The following is a 19,267-nucleotide window of genomic DNA, read 5'->3' on the forward strand; positions in this document are numbered from 1 at the left end:
TACTGCCAGCGAATGGCTGATGAAAATAGAAGGGTTTAAACTTATCTATTGTTAGATTCAAACTTTAAAGCGGCGACCAGTAATGAGGACTAATTCAACTTATAGCCAACCTCAGTCAAGTAGGCTACAATTTCTTTCCTTTGTTCAAGGTACCAAACAAAATAATTAATTACCAATAGTTAATTGCTTAATTTTTAAAAATTGATTCTTATATTTTCAAGTAAAAGAAATAATTGTGCATATTTTCAGCTTGATCCAAAATTGTGTGTGAGAGAAATCATGTTTACAAACTTTTTACCACACAAACAGAGTCTTGCATGTACCCCCCAGTGGTCAAGTTGTCACAGGACTTGCTCAGTAGTCAAGTTGGAGCTGGTCCTGTGACATTTTGACTACTGAGGTCAATTTGTCCAATAACCTTTAGGTATACCCACTTTGAAGACTGCCCGGTTATCAGATTGTAACAGGACCTGCTCAGAGGTCTATTGTCACATGATCTCTCCATTGGTCAAGTTGTAAGATACCCTGCCCATAGCTGACTCTAAATTCTCCGCAGTTCAATAAATACACAATAAAAATATATTTAAAATACTTTTTAAAAATAAAACATATACTATACAAGTAATTTGGATCAGTCATGTCATTAAATTTGTAATAGATCTAGACTAATATTAATCAATCTGTGCCATTAGAAATATTTGTACCAATTGTTTTTGTTTATCCCTTTTTCATGCTTTTAGCTTTCTCATTGCTCTATGATCCTATCACTTGCCTGGACCAGTGAGGAAATCAGAGGTTTTATAGTTATCTATTGTAATCTACAAACTTTAAAGTAGTGACCTATAAAGGGGACTATTTCTGCTTATACTACCACATCAGTCAAGTACCATTTCTTTTTGAGAAATTTTTACTTTTTTATTCTCAGAATAGAAAAAAATAGTATAGTTATAGGAAAATAAAAGAACCGATAAGAAACTATTGATGCAATATACTGGTACAACATAATACAGTTTTAAAAAATACCTTCAAAGCATTATTGAATTTTTTTCTCCATGAGGGCTGAATATCATTGCTTTGATTATTTGACCCCTGGAAACAATGTTGGACTATTCTCAAATTGTATGTTATACTTCTATGTGTCAAAAGAGCTATTAGGTTCATTATCAAGCTTTCAAATTTTAGTTACACTAAATACATTGACTCATAACATTCTGATATACACAGAAAAATAAAATGGATGAATTACAAACAATACGATAACATAACAAAAAAAAATACAAGTAGAAAAGATCAGAAATGTAACTGTACAATAGATGGCATATACATTTTATCATTTAATTTCATGGGCAATATGCTTTTGAATCTTGGACACTAAATACAGAATTAGAGAGGAGTATCCTTAACATGGACTCGAGATGTTATAAAAGTATCCTAGGCTCCTGCAAAGAAAGTATCATAAATTATAGACTTTGAAATATGATCACAAAGGCTATTGGTACCTTTGACGACCTACTGATAACTGTAAAAAAACACAAACTGAAACTGTATGGCCATAGCAAGAGCTTGCATAGAAGGGATGACGGGAAGAAAACATCAAAGAATGGACAGGTCTGACAAAGAAAGATAACTCTAATCAAGGCAAAAGTCTGAGACAAAGTCAGAAGGAGGTTGAAGGATCATTTCCGGTGCCAAAAGTCTAACAGATTAAGGGATAGGTGAACTCTTACATACCAACTAGAACATCTTCAGGACAGAAGATTAAAAAAACGTCTTAATTAAGCCAAATAGCAAATAGCATACTTTCTTATTCCAAATGACTAACAAAAAAAAATTCTTAACAATAATTGTTTAATGTTATAAATAAAAATGTTTTGTTAAATAAAGATAGTACGTCCTAAGCGTCATATCCATTTATGTGAAGGGAAAATATATGTTGTTTAAATTGTCAAGAAAGTTGTTTTTTTTTAATTATGCCCGAGAAACGCAAATGCTTGAATCAGGTGTGTGTCACACATAAGCTACTAGCACTGGATACAAAGAAATAAAAAATCCAGATAATGTGAAAAATGGAACATTTTTTCTCATTTTACAGGACTACCCTAGTTAATCTGCAAAATGACTACATAATTTGCAGAATAAATTATTTCTGCACTTTAGCAGCAACATACACTTGTAAATCATTTAACCCTTATACTTAAAAAAGCTTGGTTACACTTGGTTATATTCCATATTGTGTATTAACTAACAAATATTTGAGTTATTACTTGAAAGCTTAAATTTCAATGTTTTCTTTCAACCCTGCATTAAAGTGTATGCCAATAAATCCCCCTATGTGACATTACAGGTTCATGTGACTGATGTGCTATCTAATACTTTTCTGTATGCTGTAGGGGATAAGAAATGTCTTACATTGATATCATTAGCTTGATGTTTCCAGGTCAGCTCAACATCATTACTTAATGAAATACTGGGCCGTGCTTCCTAAACAAAGTATGTTACAAATAAAACTTACTTCATCAAGTATTTCAATATATCAAATAAGATTTTTTTTTAATTAGCGAATGTAAATACTTAAAGAAACAAAAAGAAAGAAAGAAAACAAAATTAAATGTTTACACAAGGAAATATGGTTTTCATAAACTTCTGATTGTATTCATGGTATGTGATATTATTTCTTGTTTTTTTTTAAAGAATTAAAGAATTTTTCTTTTTAGAGTTACTACAGTAATTTTCGTCAAAAGCTGGGTGTGGTGATGAGTGGGAAAGTTTTTGGCTTCAAAACTTTCAGGCTCAATTCAAAAACTCTAGTATTTTTTGTTGACTTAAGTTTTGCAACGTGAAAATCCAATGCAAAGATATATATTTACTTCATTAAGATAATGGTCTTCCTGTGAAAAAAAAATTCATGATATTTTTATTAACTAATGTCAAGTGCCAATTGGAGTTTGGTGGACTCAGGGATATCCTAAAATCCTGAAATTCATAATCCCAATCTTCACTGAGAGTTGAACTGGACAGTAAGAATTAATAAACAATAACCCTGATATATTGCCATATTTCCTTTACAGTCCCTTACAATGACCTTTTAAAAAAAAACAGCAATAATTTCTTTGAATAATAAAAATCATGACACACCAACTTTAGTATTTTTTGTTCACTTAAGTTTTTCAAAGTGAAAATCTAATGCAAAGATATATATGTACTGAAAACCATATAGCTTACCTCCAAACATGATATTTTTATTAACTTTCTTTAATAGTAGTACTTTTTTTAAAATTCAGATATTGTAATCTACAGGACAGATGATGTAAATGTCATCTGACAGTATTCGAGGGTGTAATGCAGCCAGCATACTGACCGATCGACTTTACTTTCCCCAACAAATCCCAATCTTTACTGAGATTTGAACTGGACAGTCCTCAGGCTAGATGCCAAGCACTTTACCTCTCAACCACCACACCCAAAGAGGATCACAGAAAGTCTGGAAAATTTTACAACCAGACCACATATAAAGTAATATTTCATTAAGATTTATAGTTGGCTGCCTTCATTGTCAAGAAATATTACAAAGGAACGAAACATTACAACATTCAAGACTTGTACTTTCAGCATTGATGAAATCCTAATTTGTCAAAAGTCTGAGAATGACTTAAAAGTTTAGGATGATTAAATAAATGCTGCACATTTAGATGAAACACTTAAAACCAGCAATAACAGAAAAAATGTTAACTATCGGATGAATTGATCTCATCAGACGATAATAAAAAATAACATACCTTATTTAATTCAAAGCTGCATACTTTATCAAAAGACCCTAACAAGATATTAATGACATGCTAGAATATTCCACATATGGAAATTTACTTTCCAAAAACAATTTTTTCAAAATTTGGATTGTTATCTTCTTCTTATCTTATATATTACAGATGTTCTATTTACAAGTATTATATTGTATACAAACTTACCCTTTCTAAACTATTGATAAACTCCATAAATGGATCTTTATCAGGGGCACATGGAACCTGATATGGTAAAAAAAATTATATAATTCTGTATCAAAAAGAATCAATAAATATGTATATAATCACTTCCATTAATAGCTATATTCCCCCCCCCCCCTTTTTTTTTTCTTTCAAGATTAATATCAGTCCTCTTGTCACTTACACTTATCAGATCTTGACAACTAACAGACTTATAGATGTTTATAAAAAGTAAGTTATGTCTATAATACAACAATTTATATGTGATTTGTTATGTCATGCTGACCTCTGGTAGTTTATATTTCTTTGTTGAATGGTCTTTCTCTGCTGTCCTTATTACAAGAAACTCGAGGACAAATTTATTCTCTTTTCTTATGATTTTGTTCTCAACACGTTTCAGTCTGTGAGAAAGTAGGAATACAAAAATCTGAATATGCTGAATATGACTTGTATTTTTTTTTAAATATTTGCATTGAATTTGAGCAAAAGTTTTTACTTTACACAGACTGGACCTGATCTTGATACTAATTAATTATGATTTCTTATCACCAAACCAAAGAGCTGTAAAGGTTGACCAGATTAAAAAAATATTCAGGCCAATATGACTTTTATTTGATTAAATATTAGTAGACAAACAACATTGTTGCAATGAAGGTAAAAAATGCACCAACTTTTACATTTTGTTAGGGTTTTAGGGCATGATGCATTAATATGCTTTAGATGTCCCATGTCAATGTTATGGGGGGGGGGGGGAATGAGGCTGTGGTGCTGGTTAAAACTCTTGTCTCATGAAATTTCAGGTGATGTCAATCCATTAAAATATAAATCTAAAACTGTGAAAGGATGATAGAAATAAGAGACTTTCAGATACAGGTATTTCGAGAGGTGCTTTACATTAAGCAGTCAAGAAGAAACTGAACAGATGTTTCTTTTAAATGTGTAGACTAATCATGAAGTCCAAACTTCCAGCTTGAATAAAAAAAGATTTGCAATTAAAACACATCAGAAATCTTAAATGCATGAGCAGGAAGACAAAATGGCATAATTGAATTATTGTTTCTTTCTTCATTAGATTATTGTTCCATATTTTAAATAAATATTAACCCTCTTGAAAGTACTTAATCAAAGTATAATAAATAAAGAGGATGATCTAAACTTATAGTTTCTTAATGCATCAATTTTAAATCATCTTAACATGGCTCAACCTGCAGAACCATTTCCATAAAAAGATTGATTAGGAAGTATCCAAGTAATTTATAACACAAAAGTATGCAGGTCAGTGCCATGAATGTGGAGACTTTAAACATATTGTTACGACTTTGGAGTAGGCTAAAGATAGTTAACTCACCGATTGTCAGGTCGCCAATATTCTTCTCGTTGCAGAAGCACAATCTACTACGAACAGTCAATAATCCGAATAATCGAAACAATTGCACAGTCCTCCTAATCAAAATGTACATACAACTATTCACAAAACCGATTTAAGAAAAGAAACAGTCCTCCGTTCAGAAATCCACGATCATAACTCCAGTTCCTTTTTCCTCAACACACTCGCTCAGGTCCGTTTCGCCTCCAAAACATAAACAACAATTCAAAAAGATCTCACGTGGGGAAAAATGGTCAGTCGGGGGGGGGGGGGACAAGTTTACAACACTGCCCCCTCCCTAGGTCTGTGCGTCCCGAACAGACTCTCCATCATCTCCACAATAACGGTTCAACCGATCTAGGTGCACTACTTTGCATTTGGTTCGAGGGCCCTTCTGGATCCGGTACACAACGTCGTTGATCCTTTTCACAATCCGATATGGGCCTTCCCAGTCTTTCTGTAATTTCGGCGATCTTCCCTTCTTTCTCTTGGGGTTGTATAGCCAGACAAGATCATGTTCTTCAAACCCCGTAGAATTGGCCCTTCTATCGTATCTGGTTTTCATAAGGTCGCTACTGTCTTTTATCCTGCTCCTTGCAACTGCATGAACCTCTTCTAGTCTCCTTCGAAGTCCTGTTACATATTCGCTTGCCGTTGTTGGTTGGTCTCCTGGCTGTCCAAATAAGAGGTCTGCTGGCATCCTAAGTTCTCGACCAAACAATAATTTGGCTGGTGTGTAACCTGTAGTTGCATGAACTGCTCCTCTATAAGACAGAAGGAATAGGGGAATGTAGTCATCCCAATCATTTTGCTGTTCTGCTGACATTTTAGCCAGATGCTGTACCAGCGTACGATTGAAGCGTTCTACCATCCCATCTGATTGAGGGCGTAGTGGTGTGGTTCGCGTCTTCTCGATATTCAGGATTTTACAAATCTCCTGAAACAGATTAGATTCAAAGTTGCGTCCTTGATCTGAATGTAATTCCATTGGGACACCAAAACGACTAATCCAATGTCCTACCAAAATATCGACTATTGTTGTGGTTTCCTGGTTGGGCATCGCGAAAGCTTCTGGCCATTTACTAAAATAGTCCATTATCACGAGAATGTATTTGTTCCCTTTGTTAGTCTCAGGAAAAGGTCCAGCTACGTCCAGTGCGATTCTCTCGAATGGGACACCTACGTTGTACTGTTGCAAGGGTGCTCTAGTTCGACGTTGCGGGCCTTTAGTTGCCGCACACCGGTCACATTTCCTGCACCAATCTTCTACGTCTTCCTTGTAACGACACCAATAAAACCTTTGCCTGACTTTTTCTAACGTTTTGTTAACGCCTAAGTGACCACCTGTGGAGCCGTTGTGCATTTCATGTAGCACTTCTGGGATTCTAATCTTTGGTAAAACTAGTTGTACTCGTGTCGAGGTCCCATCGGTGGATTCCCAAATCCGTTTTAGGACGTCGTTGTCTATCACCAGAGAGTCCCATTGCGCCCAGTAAGCCTTGGTAATCTCTCCCGTACTAGAAATTTGATGCCAATCAGGGCGTTGTCCAACTTCCTTCCATTGCAAAATTGGGGCAATATCTTTGTCATCCTTTTGTTCTCTGCTTATCGTCTCCTCAGACCAAGACGCTGATGCACTTAGCTCCAACCGCCTACAATCCAGGGCACTTGTTTTCCCTTCTACTTTTGTGCAATGCTTGCACTCCTGCTTACAAGGTCGTCGTGATAAAGCGTCAGCATTCGAATGGGCTTGTCCCTTCCTGTGTTGTGTTTCGAAATCATAAGTTTGTAACCTTTCTAACCATCTAGCTACTTGTCCTTCCGGATTCTTGAAGGAAAGTAGCCATTGGAGGGCCGCATGGTCTGTTCTCAACTTAAATCTTTGTCCATACAGATACTTGTGAAAATGTTTAATGGAGTCCACTACAGCTAGCAGCTCACGCCTAGTCACACAATAATTTCGTTCAGCTTTTGACAAACTTCTGCTAAAGTAGGCTACCACTCTCTCGCTACCGTCCACTTCCTGTGATAAAACAGCACCGATCCCTGTATTGCTAGCATCCGTGTCAAGTTGAAACACATTACCTGGTAGGGGATAAGACAACATGGGCGATGAGATGAGAGCCTCTTTCAATTTCTCAAAAGCTTCTTGACAATCTGGCGTCCATTGAAATTGCGTCTTTCTCTCAGTCAATTGGTGAAGGGCTCTAGCGATAGTGGAAAAACTGGGTACAAAGCGTCTGTAGTAGCTGCAAAGACCCAAGAAGCTTCTGAGCTCATGAAGATTAGTAGGTGTAGGCCAGTGCTTGACGACTTCCGTTTTTTCTGGGTCTGTGCTTACCCCGTCTTTGGATACAATATGGCCCAGATATTTAACTTCCCTCTGAAAGAATGAGCACTTCTTCGGATTTAGTTTCATTCCCGCACTTCGAATACGCTGCATCACTTCCCTCAAGTTATGTATGTGTTCATCAAATGTCTTTCCGAAGACTATAATGTCATCTAGGTAGACCAGGCAAGCATTCCAATTTAAGCCCCGCAAAACTTGTTCCATCAGTCTCTCAAAAGTTGCCGGTGCATTGCAGAGCCCGAAAGGCATAACCGTAAACTGCCATAGTCCGTTTCCCGTGGAGAAAGCTGTTTTCTGTTTGTCATCAGGATGTAAACCTACTTGCCAGTAGCCGCTTTTGAGATCTAGGGTTGAAAATATATGAGCTCCAGAAAGAGTGTCTAATGTGTCATCGATACGCGGCAGTGGATAGCTGTCTTTTTGTGTGACGTTATTTAAAGCCCTGTAGTCAACGCAAAAACGCAGAGAGCCATCTTTTTTCTGAACCAGAACCACAGGCGAGCACCATGGGCTGTTAGACGGCTCTATTCTATAATTCCTTGTTCCTTCATTTGTTCCAACATGTGAGCGGCCTCTTGTTGCTTTGCTAATGGTAGTCGCCGTGGTGTTTGCCGGATTGGTCTAGTGTTACCTGTATCTATCCTATGGGTTACCATATTAGTCCGGCCACCTTCATTTTCACTGTCTTGCATGATGTCTTTAAACTCTAGCAACAGTTGTTTAGCTTTATTGTACTCTTCCTCTGACAGATTCTCGCCCACATCTCCAAGCATTAGATCAACTCGAGAGTCTCATAACGATGCACTAGCTACAGGGGCCACCGCACCACACGTTGCAATAAGCTCCACTGGGCAACAGGTGGCGATAACATTATTCTTTTGTAGGTTGCAAGCTTGAGTGTCAACGTTCATAACGCGAACAGGTACTCTCCTGTCTTCTCTGTTAACAACCAATATTCTCCCAACAGGCAACCTTCTGTATGCTTCCTTTGACTGCTCTATGAGGCTTGTGATAGACATGGGATCGTTGCCTTCTATTGTTCCCCATATGATGGCTTCAGACTGTGGGGGTATGATAGTGTCTTCTGTTACTAAGACCCTCTTAATCTGTTCTTCTTCCATGTTGTCCCCCAGCAAGGGAATTTCTAGATTCCCATATTGTACTGTGCCACCCCCAATGTTCAACGTGAATCCAAATAATTGCATAAAGTCTAGTCCCAGAATACACTCATCCATTATATGGGCGACCAAGAATTCGTGACTAAAACGTTGGTTAGCTATCTCAAAATTTACAAAGGTTTGTCCTAAAATCGGCAGCAGTTCACCACTAGCTGTTTTTAGTGAATAGCCACTTGTTTCATGAATCACATGGTTTTCTACGAGACTAGTGTGAATTATTGATCTTGATGCGCCAGTATCTAAGAGAAATCTGCAGAAACGAACTCCTACTTTCCCTTGTACACTCAGACTTCTATTTTTACCTAACACAGCCACTGGGATGATAAGTCTAAGGCTTCCTGTAAATCTCGCTGCCTGTCTCCGCCCCACGAGACCGGCAGAATCTAGTTTTCCTGGTTCTGAGATTGGGCGGTGGCTGCTTGCTGGTTACCCAATCCATCTCTTCCTCTCAGACGGCCTGCATTTCTTCGAGTACAGTTCCTTTGAATATGGCCAGGGGCATCGCAATTCCAGCAGCGAAAGACCGACCTGTTCTGCCTGGGCATCTGCTGTGACCGCCGGTCCTCTATCGTGTCCACCACCTGTCTGATAATATGCGTGAGGTCCTCCTCCTGCACATGGAGCCCCCGACTGAAATAGGTCGTTTTCGCTGTGCCTTTAGCTGCCTCAAAAGATAAGGCGTATATCAAAGCATCGCTCGCCTCTCGTTTCCCACTCAATCGGATGGCCTTCTTCAATTCGGGGTCATGAACACCATCGATAAACGCGTCCGTGACGAGAACGTCTAAGATCTCTTGGGTCAGGGTCGGATAAGCCAAGCGTGCCAGTCGTTCGATGTCTGCCATCAACTCTTGTAGTGTCTCTCCTGGTTTTTGCTGCCGAGTCTTCAATTGCACCCTATAAACCTCCTTCATGTGTTCGTCCCCGAATCGCAATTCCATAGTTCTAACAAGTGCCTCATAATCTTGCTGGTCGCTTACTATCTGGAGCAATTCAGTGGCCTTTCCTCGTAACGCAAGCATTAATCCAGTGGCTTTTTCTTCGTTTGTTCTCCAGTTGTTCACTTTTGCAGCCGCCTCAAATTGTCTTTTATAAACTGTCCACGAAACCGTACCATCAAAGATAGGTGGCTTGACTTTTCCAGTTGCCTCGCTTGACCCTAAATTTACTTTTGTGCCTTTAACCTTGCCCAGCTCAACTCTGACTGCCTGGACCTCGTCGCTAAGGACTTGAATCTTTTGCTCCATCTGCACTGTGAGCTCCGACTTCACTGCAGCGATTTCATCCCTTAGCTTACTTCTGAATTCCTCCATATCTGTTTTCTGGCTAGTCGCAATTGTTTGCATTGACCCTAGAAGCTCTTTTTTCATTTCACTCAATATTCCGCCGAGATCAGTCTTCACTTCGAACTCGTGAGTGTCCGGGTCGAACCCATCTTCTTTCAAGGCCTCTCTCAGACGGCTAACAAGGGCTTCTTTGTTTCCTGACGCTACGATGTCTCGCCTCTTTAGCTCCTTTCGGATTTCATTAATCTGGAGCTCGTGAAGGCGTTTAGAAGTAGACATTGTAAGTAGAGTGGGCGGGGTCCCACTTGTGACACCAGTTGTTACGACTTTGGAGTAGGCTAAAGATAGTTAACTCACCGATTGTCAGGTCGCCAATATTCTTCTCGTTGCAGAAGCACAATCTACTACGAACAGTCAATAATCCGAATAATCGAAACAATTGCACAGTCCTCCTAATCAAAATGTACATACAACTATTCACAAAACCGATTTAAGAAAAGAAACAGTCCTCCGTTCAGAAATCCACGATCATAACTCCAGTTCCTTTTTCCTCAACACACTCGCTCAGGTCCGTTTCGCCTCCAAAACATAAACAACAATTCAAAAAGATCTCACGTGGGGAAAAATGGTCAGTCGGGGGGGGGGGACAAGTTTACAACAATATTTTAGAGAATATTTTAATTCATTCAAAGTGATTAGTATTTTATTTAACATTACCTTGAGATGATTGGAACTCCAAAATGATTTGGTCCCCAGTAAAGAAGCTCAACAGTCTTTCCTGCCTTGTTCTCTGGATCAAAAAGTGGATTGATAGGCTGATTGTATTGATCAAGCTCATAGCGCCCCAGGTAGCTCCTTCTATCAATGTTGTGTTTCTTGTCTTTTTGATTAAATTTTATATGCTTTGGCTCCCTGGAAACGTACAAAGATTTTTCTTGTTATTTTATAAGTAACAATGTAGTTAGTGACATATTTTTTCATTACAATATTTGAATTCACTGTTGGCACATTATGATTCTTTAAAACTGCTAAATACATTCTGTCACCGGGTTGTTTTATATGTTATGAATGTGGCTGTGGTTATCAATGTAGGCGTGGTGGTGACATTGGGTTCTTGTTACAAATCACAGAATAATGAAATGACGCTGGGTGTAGCAGACACAATAAGTTTAATATAACACCACATAGTGAATACACCATACAATTCGACCCAGGAATGGTCAGTATTAATCCAACAGTAATATACGAATATCACAACTTAGTACTTATTCTATAACCAACTACTTTAAACATCTAACTCTACTGCTTATATATTAAGTGACTCAATACAAGTGCTTGCTACAAGATCTCTATGTGGACTGACTGCCTTTAACTCCCTGGTTCACCTAAGGTCAAAAGTGTTCACCTTAGTGCAACATGGGTTGTGAATAAGATTCACAATATGGAATTAACATACACAATACAGAATTAGGGTTTCTACTCTATGGCACCAACTTTGAGGTGGTGACACATTCTTTTCTATCTAAAGAGTTGTTTCCAGCCAACTCTGTTCCACTTAGGGTTTGAGTTCCTTCAATGATCAGGAATAATTAACTTTTATATAAAAGTGATAGGCCTACATCAGACTTCCCACCTTTTTTTTTAACTAAGAAAAAAACAGAAAAAAAAAACAACACAAAAACAGTAAATTAAATATGCTCAACTTACTTTTTATCATAAGCCAGATTGAATGTTCTCTCAGTAGATGGTACCCCTGATATTTTGTAAGTAGGAATCTTAAGCATAAAAAAATCATTAAATATTATTTTTATGTATTTTACACTAGACCCAAATACTAAATGAGCATTGCTTATGTATTTTAATTCAAAATTGTTAGGTCAAAAAATATCACAAATAGATGATTTGTCTTTTGTGATCGTTTGGCCATTCCACATCATAATGTGTCAATTTTTTGGGGTAGAAAAATTTTAAAACATTAAATTTCAAAAATGCAATGTTTATTTACTAGTATGTTTCATGTTAATATTTATTATTGCAAATAAAAAATGATACTAAAATATTTTCACCATTTATGTCAAACATGTAAAATGTGAGTTAATGTGCTTATTATTTTATTCATGTACAAGTTTAAAGTGGCCTTGAGAAAGCAGAAAAAAATCAGGAGACAAATAAAGGTGTGCATGCCATTTAAGGCACTTTCAACTTTTAAGGGCCTAAGATTGGAGTGATGATTAATTCTAGTAAGGTTTGGCATCATATTAAACAATACATTATAATAATTTATAAATGTATATGTAGATTTCAAGCCAGATAAGTGTAAGATAATGTAAAAATGTCATTGGTCATAAGTGTCATAAGTACTTAAAAATATGTTACTATGTTACAGCTTCTCTTCTGGATGTTTTTCCAATATCAATTATTATAGCTTTTGTATAATGCTTCTGCAATTATCCTATATCCTGCCTGTTGTGTTCTTGCCAAATTTCTTTTATGGGCATGTGCGGGGGAGGGGAGATACCTGGGAGATGACTTGGCGCGTTTAAGCTCCCCACAAACACAACTGAGTGCAAGTAAAATATCAAGTTCAAATTCCAAGTCAGTATTTGAACTCAAACACTCTCACATAGCCAAGTTCTTTATGCTCCTCAGCCACCTATCCCACTACTAATTAATAGGTAACACATCTTTCAAAGTTGAGTTTCAAATGATAAACTATAGCTGTGGTCCAGTACTTCTCTTGTTCAGTGATTTACCACAATGCTATTGTTACGAATCTCACTATCCAGGCTCTCTGCAAACTGCACCATACACCACCAACTTAAAGAACTTGACAAGTCAGGGCTCCAAAATAACGTAAAGGTTTACTTAATGTCCATAAATAACAGCCAATACTGTACAATTGGCAGCACGTAGAACAGTACAAATAGCTCTGCGATAACAAATATCTCTCCGATAACACCGTTCCGCCGTATCAAGTCTTGCACTGGCCTCTCCGTCTCGTTCCGGGCTTGCACTGGGTTCAACAGTTCGGGACTGACTTCACACACTTGGGCTCGTTGTGTCGGACTCGATCACACACCAAGATCAAGACGCCGTTCGTCTCAACTGTACTTGACAGTACTCCGCACTGAACCGTCGTAATGCTCCGTACAGAACCACACCGTTGAACTGTGCTGTAGTCGACCGTGTTCTGAACTCCTGTCGTAAACCCGCTTTCTGAACCTTGCTGTATTGAGCCCCTTTTCTAGACCGGCTTGACTGCGACACCTCCGCTCTTATATAGGGTCCCTACTGGCCTTCTCGAACCGGACAGAACGCCCCTCGACGTTTCTAGGTGGTCAGATGACTATAACTCTGGTGACGCTCCTGAGCTCTGTTCACGTCGGCGATCCTTCCCGAACTGTCCTGTTGACCCTCGACTCGGCTGACAGTCGTAACTCGTCACGCTTGACCGCTCGTCTAGCGCTGGCCTGGGGCGATTTGCGTCGGCTGACTACACACACACACCACTACCCCCATCTGTGCCACCACCAGGTTTATAACACTATCATACCCATAACAATGTAGATTAAGACAGCTAGTCTTTAGGACTCCCTACTTATACAACACCAATTTATCCTTTTGTTTTAAAGATCATCAGCTGCAGGTTCTATCAAGTCTAGCATTTTGAAAATGTCTTAATAAATGATATTTTATAAAATTTCATTTTGTATTGGCTCTAAAAAAAAATTAAATAATTAAATTTAAAAAATTAAATATATATATATATTGAAGTTTACACGTTATTAAATAGTTAAATATATAAATAGTTACATTAAAACTTACCCAGTAGAATTTGATTTCTTCTTCTGGAACATGAAACAAAAAAAAATAAAGATATAAATACTATTGTGAATAATACTTCAAGCTAAATGAAAACTGTTGATAGATTGAGTGATTGTAAATCATAAACACTTACAACTTTTTGGACTTCTAATGAAAACAAAAAAGAAAACAGTTTTATTACCTAGAAACTCAGTTTCCATTATTTCAAGTTTTTCTTTATTGCCATTGGTCTCATTTTTGCTCATATTTCTGAAATTTAAAAAGATAGTAATAATAGATGAAGCAATGGTTTACTGTTGACTTATAGGTTGTTTGTAATAAATGCAGCATAATTTAAGTACATAGATTATTTTATAGATACATTTAATTTAATCAAATTGAACCTAAATATCTAACCTAAGTGATTCTGACCCAAAAAACTATCATAATATATAGTGAGTAATCACATAATGTACAGTAATACTTCTTACGTAGTTTAACATCATTGTGTTAAATAGGCATTCATGTTTATAATCAAATTCATTTGTAACCAGACAATAGTATCAGTTACTGACATTTTAGATACCATATATATATCTATTTAAAAAGGCTGTATTTGAAGCTTAAAGGTCTTTTTTTAAAAGAAATAAACTAACTAGAGTCCTAATGAAATTTAATTACAAAGATAAAGGCGAATAGATGCTAATATATCTTTGTGTTCAATAAATTCTAAAATAGAAATAGTTCTATAAATAACAAATTATATTTTTGTAAATACAATAAAAAAAAATACCTATCTTTTTTTATGCCATCTTTACTATCTAGTATACCTTATAATAATAACAAAAAAATATTTTAATATAATTATAATGCATGTAAATGTATTCTAGTGGAAAAAAATATGTTTTGTTAATATTTATTTTTGGTTAAAAAATCCATCATTGACATGAATTACAATACTATAAATTAGATCAAGAATAATGCAAATAATGATTCAAAGTGAATTGCTAATGACTTTTCGTTTTAACCTAGAAAAAGAAATTCTAATCATTTTAACAATGTTTTAAAAAAAATATTAGAATTTCAATTTGTAGGGCAGTGTTAAAGGACCTCATTGCATATCCTTAGTTTCAATATATATTAATTTCAATGTGTATAAAACTGAGACTGGCACAGGTTTGGATCATGATTACACTAGTGGATACAGTGAACAAAGGCTCCTCTCTCATGTTTAATTTCAGGATTTTAAGGGCACCCCTAAGTCCATCTAACTCTAATAGGTACCTGACATTTGTTAGGGATAGTAAAGTGGTGGATCATTGTGCTGGCTACATGACACCTTCATTTTAACTGTTGACCATAAATAAATAACATTTACATGATCTGGCCTATAGATTACAAGGTTTGAAATGATTACTTTTTTACTGACTACTAAGTGTTGTGTCTTGTGCAGATAAGTCTTAACGTAGGTAACACTTCAATATCGAAATAACACAGGTAGAAAAGTCAACAATATAAAGGCAGTAAACACTGATAAACAATGTTGAACAAGAAGTTTAATACTTAATTAAGGAAATTGACAAATGTTGTATTATCTAAATATCTACTAAAGAAACTAAAAGTCGACCTTACTCTAGAGCTGCCATAAGTCTTCAATTTACTTTTCATTGCTGACAGATGCATTCACAAATAAAGAAAACAACGGGATAAATATATCATACAGATTTGATGGTGGCATATTCAACCCGAGGCGGCTTAAAGCAAAATCAAAAACAAATTCAGCAGTAATCAGAGACTTGCTATTTGCTGACGACTGTGCCCTAAATGCCTGCTCTGAAAATGATCTGCATGCTCAGACTTTGGCCTTACCATTAATACAAACAAGACTGAAGTCTTATATTTACCTGCTCCTGGGAAAGCCTACTCGAATCCAAGCATCACTATAATTGGACAAGATATAAACGCAGTGGACAAATTCACATATCTTGACAGCACACTCCACAGAAACGGAAAAATCAGTGAAATCGACCTGCGTATCGCCAAGGCCAGTGCATCCTATGGCAGACTGTCTAAAAATGTCTGGAACAGACGTGGTATCACCACAAACATAAAGCTAGGGGTCTATAGAGCCGTCATTCTCCCTACATTGTTCTATGCCTCAGAAAAATGGACAGTGTACAGTAAACATGCAAAGAAACTGAACCACTTCCACATGACATGTCTGAGAAAAATACTGAATTTCAAATGGCAAGAGAAAATACCAGATACTGAAGTCCTTCGAAGAGCGTGTCTGCAAAGCATCCACACAATCTTGATGCAGTCCCAGCTGTGATGGGCAGGACACGTCTGCAGAATGGAAGACCACCGCATCCCTAAACGACTCTTGTATGGCCAACTAAGCGAAGGAAAGCGCTCGCAAGGTGGTCAAAGAAAGCGCTTTAGGGACACCCTCAAAGCTTCTCTGAAGGCGTTCAGCATAGACCCAGGAACCTGGGAGACAGAGGCACATGACAGAGCATCATGGCGTCGCGCTGTGAAAACTGGCGCACAGGTTGCTGAGGAAAAAAGAACAACGCTAGCAGAAGAAAAAACGCCAGAGAAGAAAAGCAAGGCAAATGACACTAGCTCCAGCTGGAATAACCTGCCCAGTGTGCGGCCGAACATTCCGGGCTCACATAAGTCTCACCAGCCACATGAGGAGGCATAAAACCCCAGTGCAAAGCCCTCAGCTCCCTGGATGAAAAAGTGGTCATCATCGAACCACGATGAACGAACTATATATATATCTATTTACTTTTCATTGCTACAATCCCTAAAATCCTTGTCTTGTTTATAATAGTCACAGTCTCAAAGCAAAATTTTCCCTTTCTATGAAATAAATAACTTTTTGATCCAAATTCCAAATAGTGCGTTAACATTACTTATCAGAATTCTTGAAACTAGAACATCTGTCTACTTTGCTAGTAAAAGGTAGTTTAATAGGTTAAAAGATTATTTCATTATACAAAATAAATGCTCTGCAATAAGTAATATATACAGATATAATAAACAGAATACTACCTTTGCCTTGAGTTGCTTCTGCTACTTTATCAGACTCTGATCTCTCAGGGTCATCCCTTGAAGATAATATAGATATTGATAAAAAAAATTATTACAGTTACAATTTCTTTATAGGCTATACGTATACTTTTGTTAAATTTGTTTCAATAATGTAATTTACCAAGAAATACAAATTAACATATGAAAAATTTAAGCAGTGAATCATGTTGTTTACATACTTTAAATTTTGTTGTTATATAAAGAGTACAATAAAATCAAGTCAAGAGATTCCACTGAAGCTATGACTGTATACTTATATTTATTCAACAGAAAATCTAACCATCTTCAGAAGTCATAATAAATGTTTCAAAGTAAAAGCATCTTTAGAATTCCATAAATAAAAAGATAAACAGATAAACACACAAGTTTTATAATATTTGTTTCATTTCCACGCCAATCGACTAAAAAAATAATTGACCTATTGTATAAACATAGCAGAGAAAAAAAAGACTAGAAGAAAAAAATAGAAACAAAAATCAAAATGTATTAATATATTTTTCCTCAGAAATCTATCAAAGAATTTAAATACTACAAATTAAATGTAAAAATGTAACTTTTATAAAATAAATCAATCTGAATTTAAAAAGAAACAACAACCAATTATTATTACCAATCAAATGTAACAGTTACAATAGTATTAACTAAATAAAATGTAAAAAAAAACATTATTGTCTAAGAAATTGGAATGAAAAAAATATATAAATAACAATCAACAATAAAGCATATTTTACAAAATAAACTGAACTGTAAAAAAAAGTCATTAGTACCTAATAAATTAAAATATAGAGAAGACATTAATTACCAATCAAAAGTTTGTTTCTCTTTCCACTCTGCCTGCAGACTGGGTTCAATGTAACTTTGCATTACAAAGAGCTCCAGATCCCTAATGACAGCACTCATGTTTGTAGGACTGGATTTGGGATTGTTCTCTTGCAACATAAGACATTCAAGTTCATTGAGCATCTGTGTGATTTCGTCATCTAGGTAGACATGTTGATAATCTTTGAAAGCAATTTGGAGACCACGAATTTGACTATTCCATTCCTCATTCATTGTTCCCTTCTCTCCAGCACCAATTTGATCTCTGCCATTATTGAAGTGGAAGCTGTCGAGAAAAACTTTCAATCTACGCTTGATTCCACGCAAAGCTTTCAGTTTCTTATCAAGCAACAAAGTTTCAGGCAAAGTGTTTTGTTTTTCATTCTTCTCTTGTAATTCATAATCCTCTGATGAAGGGTCATACCAGCTGCCTTCGTGGACCAATGTCTCTAGTTTTTCAATCCATTCTGTGACCTCTGAGATACCCTCAAAGCTTTTTTCAATGCACTGTTCAAGCTGAGAAACTAAATTGTCTTCTTCTATGAACGTTTCTAAATCAGCAAAAGATTTTTTCACCTCATAGATCTCAGAAACAAAAGTGTGTCTACTAAGTTCCAGATTGTCTAACAATTCTTTTAAAGGTTTTAAAGAAGTTGGACTAAAACGAGGGGTTTCCTTGTATCGTGTGTGTCTTAACTTACGCTGCACTTCATACTGGGCTCTTTTTGTCAGCTTCCTCTTTGTTTTCCAATTTCTCTTCTCCAGTAAAGTCTCATTTTTTAAAATCTTTTCAGAAATATTTGTGTTACTCTGCATTAAATCTTCGATACAAAGTTGTAAATCTGATGTGTTTAAGGTGGATTCAGTGCTAGAAGAAAGATGCTTAACCTGAGAATTTCTCAAATTTCTTTCTTTCTGAGAAATAGTATTTATTAGTTCAGTTCTTATTGTGTATTTTTTAAATTCATTGATTACATCTTTGACTGTCATCAAAATGTCTTCGATTTCATAAACAACTCTTGGAGTTTTATGCTTTTTGTTGGCTAATAATTTCAAATAGTCAAAATAAAAATCTATGCTCTTTAATAATTTAGGGAAATGTTTCAATGTCTTCAACTCAGAGCTGTTCAGACATTTTCCCACATTTTTCTTATGATCATCAACAAAGGAAGACATCTTTTTCAAATGTGCATTTTTTGTATCTGTGACAGCTGAAAAACATGAAAAGTTACAAGTTCAATGAATATAGGAACGTTTTCAATATATTCCACCCATTTCACCCTTGTATTATATATACAACATTTTTTAAACCTGTTATATAGTAAATTCTGCACAAACAAGATACTTTTGTGAACAGTGCCATAGTAACATGTAGCTCAAAGGGT

At 36.3% G+C, this 19,267-nt stretch overlaps 1 protein-coding gene across 7 annotated transcripts in view; it reads right to left on the minus strand.

Moving 5' to 3' along the window:
* The window catches only part of LOC106066222 (uncharacterized), a 78,060-nt gene that overhangs the window by 7,316 nt on the left and 51,477 nt on the right, over positions 1 to 19,267 (minus strand). For 3 of the 7 annotated variants that reach the window (XM_056003746.1, XM_056003744.1, XM_056003749.1), the window contains exons 26-36: positions 17,866 to 19,093; positions 17,025 to 17,080; positions 14,760 to 14,794; positions 14,167 to 14,239; positions 13,986 to 14,008; positions 11,868 to 11,935; positions 10,878 to 11,072; positions 4,267 to 4,381; positions 3,966 to 4,022; positions 2,410 to 2,481; positions 1,024 to 1,089 (exon numbers count right to left, since the gene is read on the minus strand). In XM_056003746.1, coding sequence (XP_055859721.1) covers positions 1,024 to 1,089; positions 2,410 to 2,481; positions 3,966 to 4,022; positions 4,267 to 4,381; positions 10,878 to 11,072; positions 11,868 to 11,935; positions 13,986 to 14,008; positions 14,167 to 14,239; positions 14,760 to 14,794; positions 17,025 to 17,080; positions 17,866 to 19,093 — 1,988 coding nt within the window. Of the gene's footprint in view, positions 1 to 1,023; positions 1,090 to 2,409; positions 2,889 to 3,965; positions 4,023 to 4,266; positions 4,382 to 10,877; positions 11,073 to 11,867; positions 11,936 to 13,985; positions 14,009 to 14,166; positions 14,240 to 14,757; positions 14,795 to 17,024; positions 17,081 to 17,865; positions 19,094 to 19,267 lie in introns of those variants that run through there. The other 4 variants (XM_056003747.1, XM_056003750.1, XM_056003745.1 and 1 more) reach the window with 3 other exon arrangements.

Source organism: Biomphalaria glabrata, chromosome 11 (genome assembly GCF_947242115.1).
Source record: "Biomphalaria glabrata chromosome 11, xgBioGlab47.1, whole genome shotgun sequence".
Classification (NCBI taxonomy): Eukaryota; Metazoa; Mollusca; class Gastropoda; family Planorbidae; genus Biomphalaria; species Biomphalaria glabrata.